The sequence below is a fragment of the Marmota flaviventris genome, chromosome 4 (genome assembly GCF_047511675.1).
Source record: "Marmota flaviventris isolate mMarFla1 chromosome 4, mMarFla1.hap1, whole genome shotgun sequence".
NCBI lineage: Eukaryota > Metazoa > Chordata > Mammalia > Rodentia > Sciuridae > Marmota > Marmota flaviventris.
In genome coordinates, this window is record NC_092501.1 from 15540526 (window position 1) to 15557129 (window position 16604).

Genomic DNA, 16604 nt, shown 5'->3' on the forward strand with positions numbered 1-16604 from the left:
TGGAAATCTGGGCGTAGTGTGAATATATAGGGGGAAATAATTCCATTTTGTCTAGTTTGATCACTTAAGACATCAATATGTTTATTAAGTTAACAATACTATTAACAATATATTTGTTAAAACCATGATTCTTGGGCAAAAAAAAAAATGTGCACCAGAATCTCTCCCAAGAACTTTGTCAGAGTTTACCATGGGCCCCAGTAAATATTAAATCTGAAGACAGGAATGGGTAACAGATGTTGGCACATGAATTTGGAATAATGTTCCCAACTAATCTGATAAGCAAATCTAATTAAAACTGGTAAAAAAAATTTACAACATTGTGACTTTGACTTCTCTTTTATTGTCCTAGTCTCCAAGGACTTTGTCTCCTACTCCATCAGCAGAAGTAAGTACCATTTTGACCATTTTAATGAGTGAAATTTGCAAGTGGTTTGGATCTTGCCTAGACTGGAATTTTTTGAAAAAGGACACAACACACAAAGAAACAAAAACCGAGATTATAGTGGCATAGGGATTACCTACCTGTAAGGTAGGATCTTAAAAGGGCAATACATTTCTTTCTAAATGTAATCTGTGGAATAAAAGGGGCCTCATGTTAATCTGAATTTGTACCTCCAACTGCTAAGCGAATGTCTGGAGGGATGGAGGCCACCATCCAGGGTGGGGCTCTCTGTGTCATCTACACTTAAGTTATCTGAACCCTAATGCACTGGGTCACCTGATGAGCCCAACAGTGGTCATAGTGTCATCCATAAGCAGAACCACTTCTTCCCGGGAAGTCACTTCTTCTGGTGTAAACTCAGTGTTCTGGTCTTAGCATCAAGCAGCTTTCTGGATACTCTTTCTAAAATCCATCATAGAAAATCTCTACAATTCAAGATTGTGAAAAGTCCATAATATTTCCATGGTTTGTGGGTAAATACTGTGAGCAACTGATTTCTAGTACTGATCTAACAATTATAACTGAATTTATGAAGAACCAGCTTCAATTATGGACTAGTTGTAAGACTGAAGCACATCTTTTGGGGGCTTTTTGTGTTGTCATTGTGTTATTTTATATATATATATATATAGTATATTTTATATGGCCAAGTAAATCAAACCAAAGTTTCCTTGACATTTGCTGTCCAATTTCACAAAGCTACCACACTGAGATTTTAATTCAGTCTTTCATGTGTTCTTTTAAGCTTTTTTTTTTTTTTTTTTAAAAGAATGTGCTAGTAGAAGCTTCACAGGACAACAAACCCCTGAAACATAAAATACTTTTTGCATTCTTCCAACTTTTTTTGGAAAGTTTTATATTGCATTTGTACATGTCTAATTTATTGTACCTATCACCCAATATGTCCTTTTCTGGGTTTCGACATGGGTGACATTATATTCTATCAAAGTGATTGTTTCTGAATTATTCTCCAATTGTTGAGTATATAATACCGATCTTTGCCTTTATGGATGGTGGTATTATAAAAATCTTTGAATTATTACTTTTAAAGATCATTTTAAATTCTTTCCCTGGAATATACTTCCCAAGGTGAGGAGTAGAATTACTGGCCTTAAGGCAATCACCAACCTGTTCTCCGGGTGTGTCAACTTAAAATGTCACCAGATATAGTGTTACAGCATGGGTCAGTGGTCAGAACACAGGACAAAGTTGCATATGGATGCCCATTGGATGGGAACCCCTACCTGTGCTAGCTATGCACTTGTGTGTCTGACTGCTTGGAACCTTGTTTTTACATTAGTGGGGAAGGAAGGCAATGCCATGCCCTTCCTTACCATTAGGAAGATCTGACATAGGTGGACACACTTTGTAAAACTGAAAAGCACAATATAAACATGGTCATAGAATTTATGATTTTACATCTTAATTTTTAATAATTACAAGAACTGCAGGTTTGAACAAAATGCATTAGACACAAAATGCTCAGGTGCTTGCATATTTATGGAATGTGACCCTAAGAAGTAAACACCAACAGGTAGCCAAGATAACTCCCTAGCGATGTTGGCTACGGACCAGGTTTTGTTGGAAATGTGCATAAGTAGCATCAAAGTATTTTGTCCTCATTCTTTCCCATGCTTTGTTTCTAGGGCTACCAGGACATTCGGGATCGGGTGATCCATCGATCCACCAGCCAGGGCTCCATCAACTCCCCTGTATACAGCCGCCACAGTTACACTCCAACCACTTCGCGCTCTCCCCAGCATTTCCACAGACCTGGTAAGGGCCACAGTTCCCAGTATCCACCTACATGATAAGCTGTTATCTCTGTGTGAAATCCCTGCCATGCATAGCATATTGAAAAATCTGATTGCTAAGTATTTTTGATCCTCTCCCATAACAAAATGAAAACTGATACCCAACTATATTTTGTGTTATATCTTTTCTTGGAACTTCAATCATTTTATGGCTATATTCACTGTAATTTATTAAATTATATTTTGACAGTGAAATATTGGCAGCAAAGGAGATTTTTTTTTCAGGTGTGATAAGATTTTTGTCACTTTGAGACTTATAATGAAGCTCTCCACCAGGAAGTACTTTGATATGCTTTTTAGACATATCAACATCATCTAAAATCCAGTACTAGCCATCTATTGACAAGGGTTTAGAATACCCTCATCTAGGCACCTAGCATTTCTAAGCATGTGTGGCTATGTGCCTTCTAGAAAGAGGACTCAGGCTTGTCCTAGTAACTTCTGAGATGCCTCCCAACCCTAAGATTTTGAATCAAACTTGGAATATACAGAAATCTCAGGGATATACCACAGTAGAAAATGTCACATAGTAGCAGACTTTAGGTTGCCCTTTTTCTGCAGAGAATTTAGTTCCTATAGCTCTTAGTGAGGTCTGATGTGTGTAGCAGAATGGCGATCCCAGGAGAGATCCAGGAAGCCCCGAGAAAGCAAGTCACAGGGAAGATGTTGGCTTCCAAACAAACCTGGGGGTGATGTTGTACATTTGTGAAGACTTCACAAACCCATTCAAATGCTAACTTTTTAAATAACACAAGGAATAAAACCAAAGGAGATTTGCAGAATGTAATAAGATTGAAACTACTGGATATTTCAGTAATATATCCATTTCTTTAGGTTTATCTGTATTTACTTAATGAATTATGTTAAATGAATTAAGTTAAATGAAAGTTTTCAGGAAACGTCTTCTCTTTTAATGTGTAACTACATTCATTTTATTCATGTCTTGGACAAGGGTCTCCATTTAAGTCTTTGCTCTCTGGGCAGTGTGAAATCCTTCTTGCTGTAACCTGCAGATGTACATATACCAAAACCCTTGACAGCCCAGCTGTGGCACTTTTGGAATGGTGTGGGGGCTGCAGGGTAATCTTCCACACACCCCTGAGCAGCGAGGGAGTGGTCAGTCAGCAACACTTGCCCCCCCGCCCCTGCAACTCCCGTCCTGACTGAGCACTGGAAAGTCTTCATCTCTTCCAATCATGGTTCTGATGCCAGGACCCTTTGGAATGTTCTTCTTCCCTCCTTTCACAATATGCTACAAATATGCAAATTCCAAGTGTTAAGCTGGTATTTTTGGAGTCCTAACCATTTAAAATGAAACTCATAGGGTATTTGTGATCTGAGTACAATACCCCAGTGTATCCACCCTACAAATTCTGGGTGCTGGATGATGTCTTAAATCGCCCAGGTCCAGGTCTAGTTGCAGTGGTCCATTCTTTCTCTGAGATGCTGCTTCCCGTCCCAACTCTGATGCCAGCTCTCAAGAGCCAACCCCACTCTGCCCCCTGGGGAACACAAACGGACTTTCCTTCTGTGTAGGTGAAATAAAATGTAAAACTGCAAAGTGGGATGAGTTCGCAGCTTGAAAAAATAATACAACCCCTACACACAAGCACTTCTTTTCACGTTTTTTGAAATGACTATCATTTTTCACGTGCATTTCTGAGGGTTCCATTTTGTCAGGTGCTTTTTATCAACCGGTGTCACTGAGTCCACATGCTGTGCCCAGTCCTCGCTCCACAGTAGCTGGCGTCAAACTGCCAGAGCGTGTCCTGGGACCATTCCTCCTCACCAAAGCCATTTATTCTGAGAGTGACTCTGTCCACCCTCGCCTAACCCTCTGCAGGTGCATTCGTAACTCGTCTTCCTTCCTCCTTTTCAGACTCCTGGTTAACACTCTTGTCCCCCGTTGGAACAGTGCCACTTTCCCTGCTCCTGTGTTAATTTCTGTTCTTCTTTTCTGTTTCCTCGGCCCTGTCCGATTCCCTGCCGCACAGAGCTTTTGTCTCCTGGTGTGCAGAGGGTGTCCCACCCGCGCACCAGCAGTTTCAGCTCCACCCACAGCGACTCCCGCCCCAACCCCCCCTTCCGACACCACTTCCTTCCCCATGTCAAAGGTAAGGAGGCAGGCCTCGGCAGGGCCACCTGTGCTGCGTAGTGGAGATTTATTAGCACCGCAGCAAGGCTAATAAGCTACATCTCCAAGAGTTAGAGCAGCCACCAAGCTTCTGACCCTCCAGCATGCCTGCGTGTGTCATGACGGTACCCAACGGTGGCCTTAGAACTGGCACAGCAGCTTGCATTTGGAGAGCTGTGTCATTTCTAAGGGCTCTAGATGAAGAAACAGGAAGTATATTTAAGACTGTATGGTTCGTCATCTGCCACTTAGAAAAAACATGTATATTATTATTTTGTTTTTGTACGCATCAAAAGCAAAATATAATATATACTTGGGGTATTTTCCTGGGTTCAACATGTGATACATCTCAGCGAAACCCAATAGTGTGTAGTAACAAATGTCTAAAAGTCGTATGTTCTAGGGATAAGCCACTGAACTATATTAACATGTTTGGGCAACATAACATGATCTATGACAGCGTAATTCTCTCTCTTCCGCACCTTTGCTTTTAATTTGTCCTTCTTTCCACATGATGGAGAAGAGGCTCTGCCTTCTGTTTCCTGTCCCCCCCCCCCATTCTTCCCCATTCTTCCTTGTGGCTGTGGTTCTGCGGAGTCCTGGGCTGGGGCCCTCCACACGTTGGGGGAGAGGAGAGCCCTGAAGAGGCCCATAATTTAAATTAAGCATGAACTCCCACAGAGGGGCTAACTTGTTCTGTAATCTTGACTTGAAACAAGTTAACAAGAAAAATAGCACAGGGAAGAGGAGGAGGAGGAAGCAAGCTCCATTGTTTCTCTGGGTCTAAGAACAGTCCAAAAACAAGGCTCCCTTGCTAATGCATCTATTGAACAGAAATGTTCTAGTTTCCTGGACTTTCACTGTCAGTCTACTCAAGCTTTTTTTTTTTTTCTTTTCCTTTTAACTCACTTAAATTCCTGAGTGACTGAGTCCTAAAGTATAGATGCACCAGGCTTAGTTATCTTAGAAATTTGCTATTTCAGCATTTTCCATGCTTTGAAAATAATATTGCTGACATGCTTACTGAAGACACACCATTTGCCATTAGCACGTTTTTTGGAAGGCACAGCACTTTCTAAAAATCTTTGACAGATTATTCAAAACTATTATTGCTAATTAGTTTTTTGGGGAGAAATTATTATCCATATGTCAAGATGATACTTCAGCAAATGTTTATAAAACCAGAAGGAAATCAGCATGTATTTTAAAGAGAGTTTAATAAAGCAGCCCTCGGCCAAATTAAGACTTAGGTTATTTCTGGTATTCAAGAAAAAATACATTTTTGATTCATTAAAGTGTAGATTTCCTAGTTTGTTTATGGCATGTTTCATCTTTCAGAGAGATACTTTCTATAGAAAGTATTTCATTCATTGGCCCTGAAAAGTTACACAAAGTGTATTAAATAACACATGGCAAAATGTCTGTGACTAGCAGTACCCTGTGTCCCCAAGTGGTCATGTAGAGAGAGGGAAAGCTCGAGGCACTGGAATCAGGATTTAACTCTTACTCCTTTCACTTGCTGGCTCTGTGACCTCGGGTTATGTACTTACCCATTTGAGTGTTATGTGCCTGGTCTATACATCAGGAAGGATGCAAGCCCTCTTCGGGAAGATATGAGCTGGAGTGCCCCGTATATGGTCCATCGCAGTTGGCATGGTGCTGGTAACACTGCTGACTGCCTCATTCCATTCACTCTTCACAGCCTCCCTGTGAAGGCATCTCAATGGGAAGACCATGGAGCAGAGGCCCTGGCTAAGCAACTAGCCCAGGGCTCATACTAGGAACAGGCATCAGCCAGCCCAGACCCCAGCCCCTTGCATCCCTAGAAGAGCTTGTTCCCATTAGGTGCACGTGCTTCCACATAAATAGGTGCAAATAAAAATTTTTAAGCAAACCTTTATTTTTCATCTCTTTAAAACCAGAAAATAAAATTACATTTCTTTGGAGGGGCAGTACTGGGGAATGAACCCAGGGGCGCTTAACCAGTGAGCCGCATCTCTAGCTTTTTAAATATTTTTTACTTAGAGACAGGTCTCACTGAGTTGCTTAGTACCTCACTAAGTTGCTGAGGCTGGCTTTAAACTCATGATCTTCCTGCCTCAGCCTCCTGACCCACTAGAAAATTGCATCTTTATTGAGGCTAAAACAAAGAATCGTTCTCAATCATTTAATTACAAAATTATAATACCTCTGTGTGCCCAAATGGTTCAGTGTTAAAAAATGTAAAGATGTATTCTTTTCTGTTTTCAGTCTGATTTTGAAGTTTTCAACACAAATGTTGTCTAAATTATAAAAAGCATTAGACCAAGAGGAATTAGCGTGACCCTGAACTTACACTTTTAAAAACATCTAATGATCTCTGCTTCTTTCTCTCATTTTTCTTTTTATTGAATAGAGGCCTATATTTTATTCACATGAAACAATTTATATACTTCCTATAAAATATGTACACAGCAGTATATTCTTATTTTTTAAATCAGATGAGCTTTTTGCTAACCCAGCAAATAAAACATGGAGAATTTGTAAAAAAAAAAATATCGCTTTAAAAGCCTAACATATTTGGCTAAATCCTTATTATTCCAAGGAATTATTTCTTAGCTATTGTGTCGATTTACATGGACGGCTTCTCTAGCACTTGGAAATTTCAGATGGAAGGAAACTTACAGCCATTTGAGGAACGCATCTAAGAGATCTTTCAAATGGGGTGATGTCCCCCAGGGGTACATTAACTTTTTATTTTGGAACTTGTGATCATGGGGAAGTTATTTTTTAAATGAATGTGAGATTAAAGGTAGGGTGTCCATCTCAGGAACATGTTGCCAGAAACAGAAGGGGCCCTTGCTACTCTGGCAGCAGGAAGCCCAGCCTGCAGCTGCCCAAGTCCACTTCCTGGTCCTTGTTTCTGATGCATGTGGCCCAAGCCCCCAGAGCTCACTGAGCTGAGGACATGTGCATGGGTGAGAAGCTGAGATGCATGTTACAGACTGTGTCCTGCTTCCCCAGCCATTTTCTGTAACATCCATCTGGTTTTATTTCTGTTCTGCAATCTTCCTTGCAGCCTCATTCTGTGTTAGTATGTCATCATTGGGCCATTTGGACAACTTCCTGACTAGAGATCTGGAAAAAAAATTTTTTCACTTGTTTCAGACTTTGTTTGTGCAACACTTGCTGAGTTTCTCTTCTTTCTCCCTTTGAAATACTGCTAAATATGACATCCTATGGCCAGGAAGTATAATTTGGATTTGTGAGCAAGAGAGCTGCATAAATTAAGTCTCTTTGAAAGGAATCTTTTCTACTTTGCCATAGATATAAGTTGCTATGATGCAAATACATATTGACACTTACTGGAGAAAGGAAGTTCCTATTAAAGTTTTAAGCAGGAATTGGCAATCTTGCAACTGTCACAGAATTCTAGATGCTGCCAGTATGAAGGTTCCCTCCACATGTGCATTTATACTTTGGAATATAAGCATGAGGAGGCCTGAAAGCTAGGCAGTGTGCTAGCAAGTTCCAGCATAATCATGCACCTCCGTATCTATTCCCTTATCTTAGAATTAGTCATTCAGGCTTTCCTGGTCCCCAAAAGAAGAACAAAGTTGAGTAAAGCATTTGGATTCATAAATATAGTGAGAATCCTGCCAGCAAACAATCTACCAAGGGCTAGAAAATTGGCTTGTAAGGCTGACAAAGAAAAAGCTTAAAGTTAATACCAATATATAAATAGGTGTGTGTGTGTGTGTGTGTGTGTGTGTGTGTTATAGATTCTCATTGCAATAGCTAATATCATTAAAACTGAGAATGGCCTAATCCAAGGACTTAGTTAAGGAACAAATCATCTCTGAATGTGATGTATGTGCTATCATATGAGAGGCACATATATTAGTGTAGTATTTATAAACAATATTATTCTAACTAGCAGATGAGAGTGGCTATGATGATAATAATACCTTTCAAACATGATATTTCATCTGGTGCTTCATACATCACTTTGCCCAAGTATTGAGCTAAGTTCAAAACCTCATAAGGTCTTCATGAGCTAGGGTAGGGTTGAAATTAAATATTTAAAGAAAAGGTTTTTACTTTAGAAAAGGAAGAGGCCTCATCAAGAGAATTTTTCCTTTGCTTTTAAAAAATCTTCCCCCAGTTTTCCATGCCTTTCAAAGGCTCAGATTTTGGTATTTGGCAACACTGTCTATTCAGAGACCTCATTCCCTGCTGAGCCAGTGTGGTACTTGAACATTATATTGTGCAGTCTCTGAGATGAACATATTGGTGAACCATTCTCTACCTGGTGTTTAAGAAGGTCTTGTCAGAAATTAATATTACTTATAAACACTTGACTATACTAGTGCTTTCTAAACAACTGAGAAATCAATGATTACTAAAGATCACACAAATAAAGAGCTACACCCAACTGTTGCCAACACGCATCCCCAATCCACTTCCTGGGAGTTCAGGCAGCTTCTCCAAGATCCTTGGAGTCTTCAACCTTACCCAAGAAGTGATGGGTGTCTTCTACTGGCACCTGTCAGCTGAGGATCTTATTGGTAGATTGTAATACTTATACAAATACCTATTTCTAATAACCTTCAACCTTTGTGTCCTGCATATGCAGATATCTTTGTATGTGCATGATACTGGCTAATAATTATCAAAACAGATTTAAGGAAATTTCATCTGATTGGGTATTACAACCGAAACCTATGAGAACAAAATTCCCCTACAAGGACACTAGGGTTAAAGGTAAAGGATTAAAGAAAAAAAGCAGTATGGCTCAGGACCCAGAAAGAGTCTTCAAAAGACAGGTTTAAAAATAAAGCCAGAAAGTAGAGACCCTCTGTGTCTTCTTTTGATAAGAGCCCCAAGAATTACTTTGTTTTTCAATTATCAATTATGTTCTAATATTTATAGAGTTAAAGAATTTTTCTGCAGTAGAATGATTAAATTGGAGTTATTGGGAATAAACTGTAATGGGAGAGTCATAGAGGGGTGCTGTTGGGATCCCACTGTTGAAAAACAGCCTCTGGCTTTCTTTCCTTAAGAGATCAAAGAGATAAGCTGGCTGACCCTGCAGTGGTGCCTCCTGAATTAGGCCAGTGAACAGCTGCAGGGTGAATGAGTTGCCCACTTCAGCAGTCCATTCTCAGACACTTGTTAAGCACTTACACAATCAGCTGAGCCCTGGGAGGACACCGGAGACCCAGTTCTAATTCAGCCATGGGTTTAACACAGCATTCACTTCTCGGTGCAAGCCACACTCTGCCTCTCCCTCTCACCTCCACCTCTATTTTCACATGTGTTTTTTTCAGATATGAGCTAGTTCCTGCTTTTTGGGAGAGTGAGATTAAATAAAACCATGTTTGTAAATCAGCTTTTTTTTAAAAAAAAAAAAAAAAAAAAAGTTTTGTTTTTTTGTTTTTGCAGTTCTGGGAATGAGTCCAGGTTCACTCTACCCCTGAGGTATATCCTCAGCCCTTTTTATTTTTTACATTGAGTCAGAGTCTGGCTAAGTTGTCCAGGCTGGCCTTGAACTTGTGATTCTCCTACCTTAGCCATCTGAGTAGCTGGGATTACAGGTGTGCACCATCACAGCAGTACATTAGCCTTTTTTTTCCCCCTAATTTGTTATGTGTGACAGCAGAGTGTATTACAATTCATATTACACATATAGAGCACATTTTTTCATATCTCTGACGTTACACTTTAAAAAATTTTTTTTTATTCTAATTTGTTATGTAACATTAGCTTTTTAAAAAATATTTTTTTGTTGTAAATGGACACAATATATATTTATTTTACTTATTTACTTTTATGTGGTGCTTAGGATCAAATTCAGGGCCTTGCACATGCTAGGCAAGTTCTCTAGCAAATGCTGATCTACAATCCCAACCCCAGTATATTAGCTTTTTTTTTTAATTTATTTTTTGGTTTGTAGGTGGACACAATATATTTTATTAATTTATTTTTTTTATGCGGTGCTGAGGATCGAACCCAGTGCCTCACACATGCTAGGCGAGTGCTCTACCACTTGAGCCACAACCCCAGCCCCAGTACACTAGCTTTTTAATGAAGTTTTTTAGTAGATGAAGTTTGGGATGAAGCTTCATAATTTTTAGGAGCTAATATTTAACTTAAATAAATAAGTCAACATTATAATATTGGGAACTGGATGCTAAAGTGAGTCGGGGGGGGGGGGGGGGAAGACAAAAGTCTGAAATCTCAAAAACCTGGGATTCTAATAGCCTCAAATAGAAATCTGAGCCAGTAGCAAATCCAGATATCGTATTTAGAATATCTAACTACCCATTGGATACAGGTCTGGTCTCTAGTTACCTAAAAATGTCCATATTGAGGAATTAAAAACTATTTGCCATATTTTAAAACTCTAGCAACTCTTTCACACTTTTCTAGTGAGATTTAGGACAATTTAACATGAAAACACTGGCTAGATATCTATTTTCTGATAATTTACTTAAAAATATCATCAATAGATAAGTAAATTGGACTTCATCAAAATTTAAAACTTTATGCTTCAAAGAGCACTATCAAAAAAGACAACTTAGAGAATGGGAAAAGATGTGCAAATGTCTGATAAGGGACTTGTATCTAGAATATATAAAGAACCCTTTAAAATCAATAATAAAAGTAATTACATAAATAATTCATTAACTTTTCATAGCCCTACATCTTCTGGTGTATTCTTGGGACAAGATATTTGTCTATAGATGGGGTCAGGGTAGTAGCTAATCTCTTTCTGATTTTACGCATTCTATTCATACAAGCAGTTCTCCCCTGTGATCAGAAGGGGTGATGGTCCAAGTGGCACTTGGGACTTTTGCAGCCAAGCTGCGTCCCTCCACTCCAGCCATGCCCAAGATACTGCCTTGAAGAACATTGACCAGTCTTGTAGCTTCCACATATCACAGTCTCTGCTTATGATGTCCCAGCTCTTCAGAATATGGGCCTTCCCACTCACCTGAGAACTTCCTTTTTGATGCCCAACACAAGGGACCTTTCCTGAAGAATCAATGACATCTGCATTTCATTTCCTAGCACCTTTCTTGCACCTCTGAGTAAACATGTACATGTACATATATGTATACATATGTGCATATACATACATGCACGCACACCCATACACACACAAATGTTTTTCAGTCAGCCTCAGTAGGTAGACCCTGAGACCTTGGAGGCAAGGACTATGTCTCATTCACCTGTTTGTCCTCAGCAGTAGTCCAGTGCCCGGTTAGAATGGGTGTTCGGTAAATGTGTTAGTGATTGAAACATTAGCCTGGTAGAGAGATATCAGTGGTCCCCAAGCACCTGGCAGGAAGGGATCTGACTCCATTTGTGTATTTCAAAGTGAGGAAAACAGAAACATATGCTGCAATGAAGCTGTTTTGCTGTTCCTAAGGGGAAAGCCTGGGTAACCGCTCGGGCTTCCAGATTTGGTCCTCAGTTCAGAGAAATGCATTCCAATGGCCAGCCTCTGCCACCATGCTTGGAAGCAGCTGTACCTCCGGTGCGGGGGGGATTGCATATCCCACCACTCTGGTACTTGGGATTTACCCATCTGGCAACTGATCCGGAATCAGTAGCAAGTGACTTTCCATTCCGCCCAGTGCCCTTGCCATCTGATCAGTTTGCTGCCGGCTCACAGCCTTCACCTGCATGCCATTGGAATGACGCATTGACCGCTAACCGCTTTCCACCTGGGTCCGCGTGAACTCAGCCTCCCCTTTGAGAAACTAAACCTGACACCACCTTTGCCAGCAACTTGATAAACTGAGTCTTTTTCCTTTGTTTCTCCTCCTTGCAGTTTGCTGTGTTGAATTTTGATTACGCTTGCTTGGTTTTCTTTATTGTTCTCCCTTCTCTCATTTTGTTTTCTCCATTCTTCTCATTGGAGGCAATGAGCCGTCCAGCGGCCGGAACTCCCCTCTCCCTTACCGGCCCGACAGCCGCCCTCTAACTCCAACTTACGCTCAGGCCCCTAAACATTTCCATGTTCCAGGTAGGAGCTGACACTGTCTGTCTCGGTGTCCTGTCACAGTGTAGAATGTAGACTCGTAACCTCGTCTCGTCTCCATTGTTCATGCTTGTTAATTGGGATGCACACAGCTGACAAATCCTAAATTGCAGGATCCGACCTAGATGCCTTTCAAAAGTTCTATATGCCTAGTGCCAGGATCACACTGAAGGTTCCATTTTTCTCAAGTTCATTATTATTTTTTTTTTTAAATAAAGATATTGGGGATTGAACCCAGGGCCTCAGTCATGCCAGGCAGGCACTTCACCACTGAGACCTCAAGGTTTTTTGTTTTGTTTTTTTTAAAGAAGGGTTGAATTGTTTTTGTTTTGCAAAAATTTTAACTCTTTCAAAGATGTCACTCTGTGGTTCTTTGTTAAATTACCACGACAGCAGTCTGGATATCTTCTCATCCTCCAGATTGAATCACAGTGTCACTTGAGAATACCTTTTTATATTTCCTGTTTGTCTCCAGTGTGGAGATTTTTTCCCCCCATGGGCTTTTCAGAGAGGTGTAGCATTGGATCAGGGAGGTGGTCTTTCGCCACCCACATAACCCAACCCACAGAGATATCTTGCAATTTAGGCGTGGTGCTGCCAGCTCTGCTCCAGTAGCCACAAGCATTGGCTGTCCCAGCACAAGTAGTAATTTGCCATCAGAAACTGGAAAGACCAGAATCTGTCCCTATCTTACTCTTTAGGGTTGGCTGAATTCCTAAGGGTGGGATTGTCCATCAGAGGCCACAATGGTATTTTCCTATCAGCAGTATATAGTTTTGTTCCTTTTAGCTACTGAAAAAGGTTCAGTAAGTTACCCAGTAAATATATACTTATAATCTATATTAGTTTTTTTTTTCTTTTGCTTTCTAAATTTACCTAATAAAACAGAGGAAACTTCAATGAGATTGGCCCACTCAGCTAGGACTGCCCGTTTTTAAAAGTTTCATGAAATCCTGAAGAACATTGTTCTACATTTGGGATTTTGACTTTCCTGGATGGAGAATACCTACTTTGATTAGAAAGCTTCCTGCCCATCAAATCATGTATCATTCCATTCATAGAAAAGGGGAAGTACCAGCCACACAGCAACCTACAGTATCCTAACAAGACTTCCTTTATTTTTAAGCATTGAATAATTTAATAAAACTCTAAAATAATTTTAATGACTTGCCATTAGTTTGACTAAGGCCAGTAGAAAAGAGCCACCTAAGAAAATTAGTTTGGCTAATTAATTCATGAAGAATGCCCCACCAAGATACAGTGTCCAGAAGAAACCTTTTTCAAATTTCCTGAATATTTGCAGCTAAAGTGAAATGGTGGCATAATCAAATGGGGTCCTATATGAACACATGAGTAGTGTTTAGTATCTCCTTTATTTTTCTTTTTTCCTTTTTAAAAAAATTTGGCCTATAAAAATTAGGATTCTTTTGAGCATCCCATCAACTCACAAAGCTAGCCTTGCACATAGAAAATGTGTTTATGTTTAAAAAAAAAAAATACTCTTGATTGTTCTACATTGCTTTTCACTGTTCCACTCATTAATTGAAAAAGTAAATTGAGCCACTGGTATCCACTGGGAGCTCAATTTCTAGACAGTAGCAATTTGGGGCTTTCCCCCCAAACTGGTTATGTCTTCCCCACCATCCGAGTGCTTCCACTGCTTGCGTTTCTTCCTGTTTTAATTCCACTTTCAGTGAAGTATGTATTTGAAATAAATGGCTCATGAATAAGTTACATCTCTCAATATGCTAAGATGTATTACAAAGGCTTCCAGATCACTTTTCTACAGTAATTCACTCATTTCTGTAATCTTTTCTTCCAAAGAATGCAATCTTTGTAATACAAACGTTAGCCTTCTGGGTTATTTTTGTTCAGGAGTCTTCAGTTTGGTTTGCCCCTTGGTTGATTTGTTTTTCCCATCACTGAACTGGTTCCCATAATCACACACCTTTGCTTTTCATTTTCACAGATCAAGGGATCAACATTTACCGAAAACCACCCATCTACAAACAGCATGGTAAAACTCGCTTTCCTCCGCATAGTTTAAGTAGCAGAGTCTGCTGTCTCCTCTTTGCTGTCTTCTGAAAGGCTTAATTGCTGCTGCTTTTGAGAATCAAACTGGGGCATCCAGTATATTATGATGGATTTTAGGTCCGATAAGATGTGTAAATGCTGTGAAACTGACTTCCCTGGATGGAGAATACTTGGCTGGATCAGGAAGTGTCCCCCCTATTTCTGAGCCCATCGGGCCATGTATTATTCCATTCATAGGGAAGGGAAAGTACTGGTCACAAGGGCCCACGAGCAGCCTAACAAGACTTTTTTTTGCATCAAATAATGTAACCAAACCTTAAAATAATTTTAATGAGTTTGCAAGCAGTTTGACTAATTAAAACTAATGAAAAAGAGACACTTAGAAAAATTAATTTGGCTAAGCCTACATGGACTTAGTTATTCCAGTCCCCTGCCTCTTCTGAGGTGTGCCAATGTCTTGCCATGCAATGGATGGGGCACAAGCTGACTGGTGGTAATCCTTGTGCCATCTCCTGCCTACATGGCTCTGTGATATCATGCCACCCCCTGTGCTTCAGTTTTCTTATCTCTAAGGACCTCTGAGTTAAATCAGTTTGTCTTTGACATTCCTGCAAACAAAGAATTACTAAAGTGGATTTATAATTGCGTTTTCCTGTTCTGAGATACAGCTATTTTTTAATCCCAGAAGTCACATTACTTTCTGTAAATCACATTTTGTCCATTGTTGGTAGGTCTCTATGGATTTATCTGCCAGAAATTTTTGTGAATCGAGAGATAGATAATAGACAAAACTGCCAATGATTTCAGAAAATTTTACAGAAGTTGTGCCTGGAAATTTGAAGGCTGACTTTAGAATCCAGTTACCATTAATAAGTTAGTAAGAATTAGGATGCTATGAAAGGCAAAATTGAAAATACACTAAGAAAAAATATTAGGCCAAAATTTTGGGATAAAAAAGACCGTGTGTATTGGAACGGTTCTAGAGTTATGTTTTTTTTTCTCGTTATTTTTCAAGGTTTTGCATCATGTGCTTGCCTTTTAAGTTTGTTAACATTGTTTTTGTTTTTGTTTTTTATGGTTTAATGTCTTCCCACACACTCATTAACATGTGAATGTTTAACTACTGACTTCACCAATTCTAATGAGTAAGTACTGTTTGAAGTCATGCTTTTTTGTTTTAATTTAAGAATAAGATTCCCAGAGTTTGACTTATCAGTTGAGACTTTTTTAAAAAAATTATTAAAATATTTAGACTCTGTCTCTTGGAACAAAAATAATTAGGATTTAAGGAGATTGTATAATGTGAGCCTTTATTTGGAAGGAATCGATTGATTTCCTTCAATACTGACTTTAAAGTCTTTGCTTTCAGTCTATTGTAATTAATAGTAGTATGGCCACAGTGGCACTTGTCAAAGAAAGGACAGCCAACTGTTCAGTGCCAAAGGAATAGATGTCATGCCCCAACTGCAGTCTGTGCCCTGATGTTTTGGGGAAAGGCTGGATCTAAATTAAGTCACACACTCTTTTTGTGTGATGCAGAACTTAGGTCTTTCCTTTGCTAATGCACTTTGTCTGTCTACAGGAAGGGTTGAGTATGTAGTGTTTTCTACGCAGAAGTATTTTCTTTTTTTCTCCTGAGGTTAGAAATTCTGAGAAACACTGCTCCATGTCCTGCCAAGATCTACCCCTTGTTATTGGGTGACCTTGGTCAAATCATGTAAGCAAATTGAGACCCAGAAGGTTAGTGGAAGGAAGCAGATATTGGAGCTGAAGATCAAAAGGTTATTTCCAGATTTTAAAATATATGAACTCAGGAGGGAGAAAAATATTATAATTGTGTCTTGAAATGTTTAGTAACATCCCAGACCAGTTTGCAAAATTAGCCAGAATCAGGACCAACCATTTCACTTGGTTTGTTTTGCTCCAACTCAGGGCAGATTCAGTACTTTCAGCCTGTGAATCCTCCTCCAAACACAGCCACTAAGGACTCTGAGCTAATGTCACTGGTAGTTTGGCTTTTGTTGTTTTAAAGTTGGTTCACTCACTTGTATATACAGACTCTCCAACAAAACAGTGAGTGGGGATGGCATACATAAATCACAATGCTAAATTCCTGCAAGCTGGAAGTAGATTCTCCATTTCCATTTC

General features: G+C 39.6%; 1 protein-coding gene across 6 annotated transcripts in view; it reads left to right on the plus strand.

Moving 5' to 3' along the window:
- The window catches only part of Ablim1 (actin binding LIM protein 1), a 279926-nt gene that overhangs the window by 248805 nt on the left and 14517 nt on the right, over nucleotides 1-16604 (plus strand). For all 6 annotated transcript variants that reach the window (XM_071610879.1, XM_071610882.1, XM_071610880.1 and 3 more), the window contains 3 exons: nucleotides 353-388; nucleotides 2092-2221; nucleotides 14392-14439. In XM_071610879.1, the coding sequence (XP_071466980.1) occupies nucleotides 353-388; nucleotides 2092-2221; nucleotides 14392-14439 (214 nt within the window). The remainder of the gene's footprint in view (nucleotides 1-352; nucleotides 389-2091; nucleotides 2222-14391; nucleotides 14440-16604) is intronic.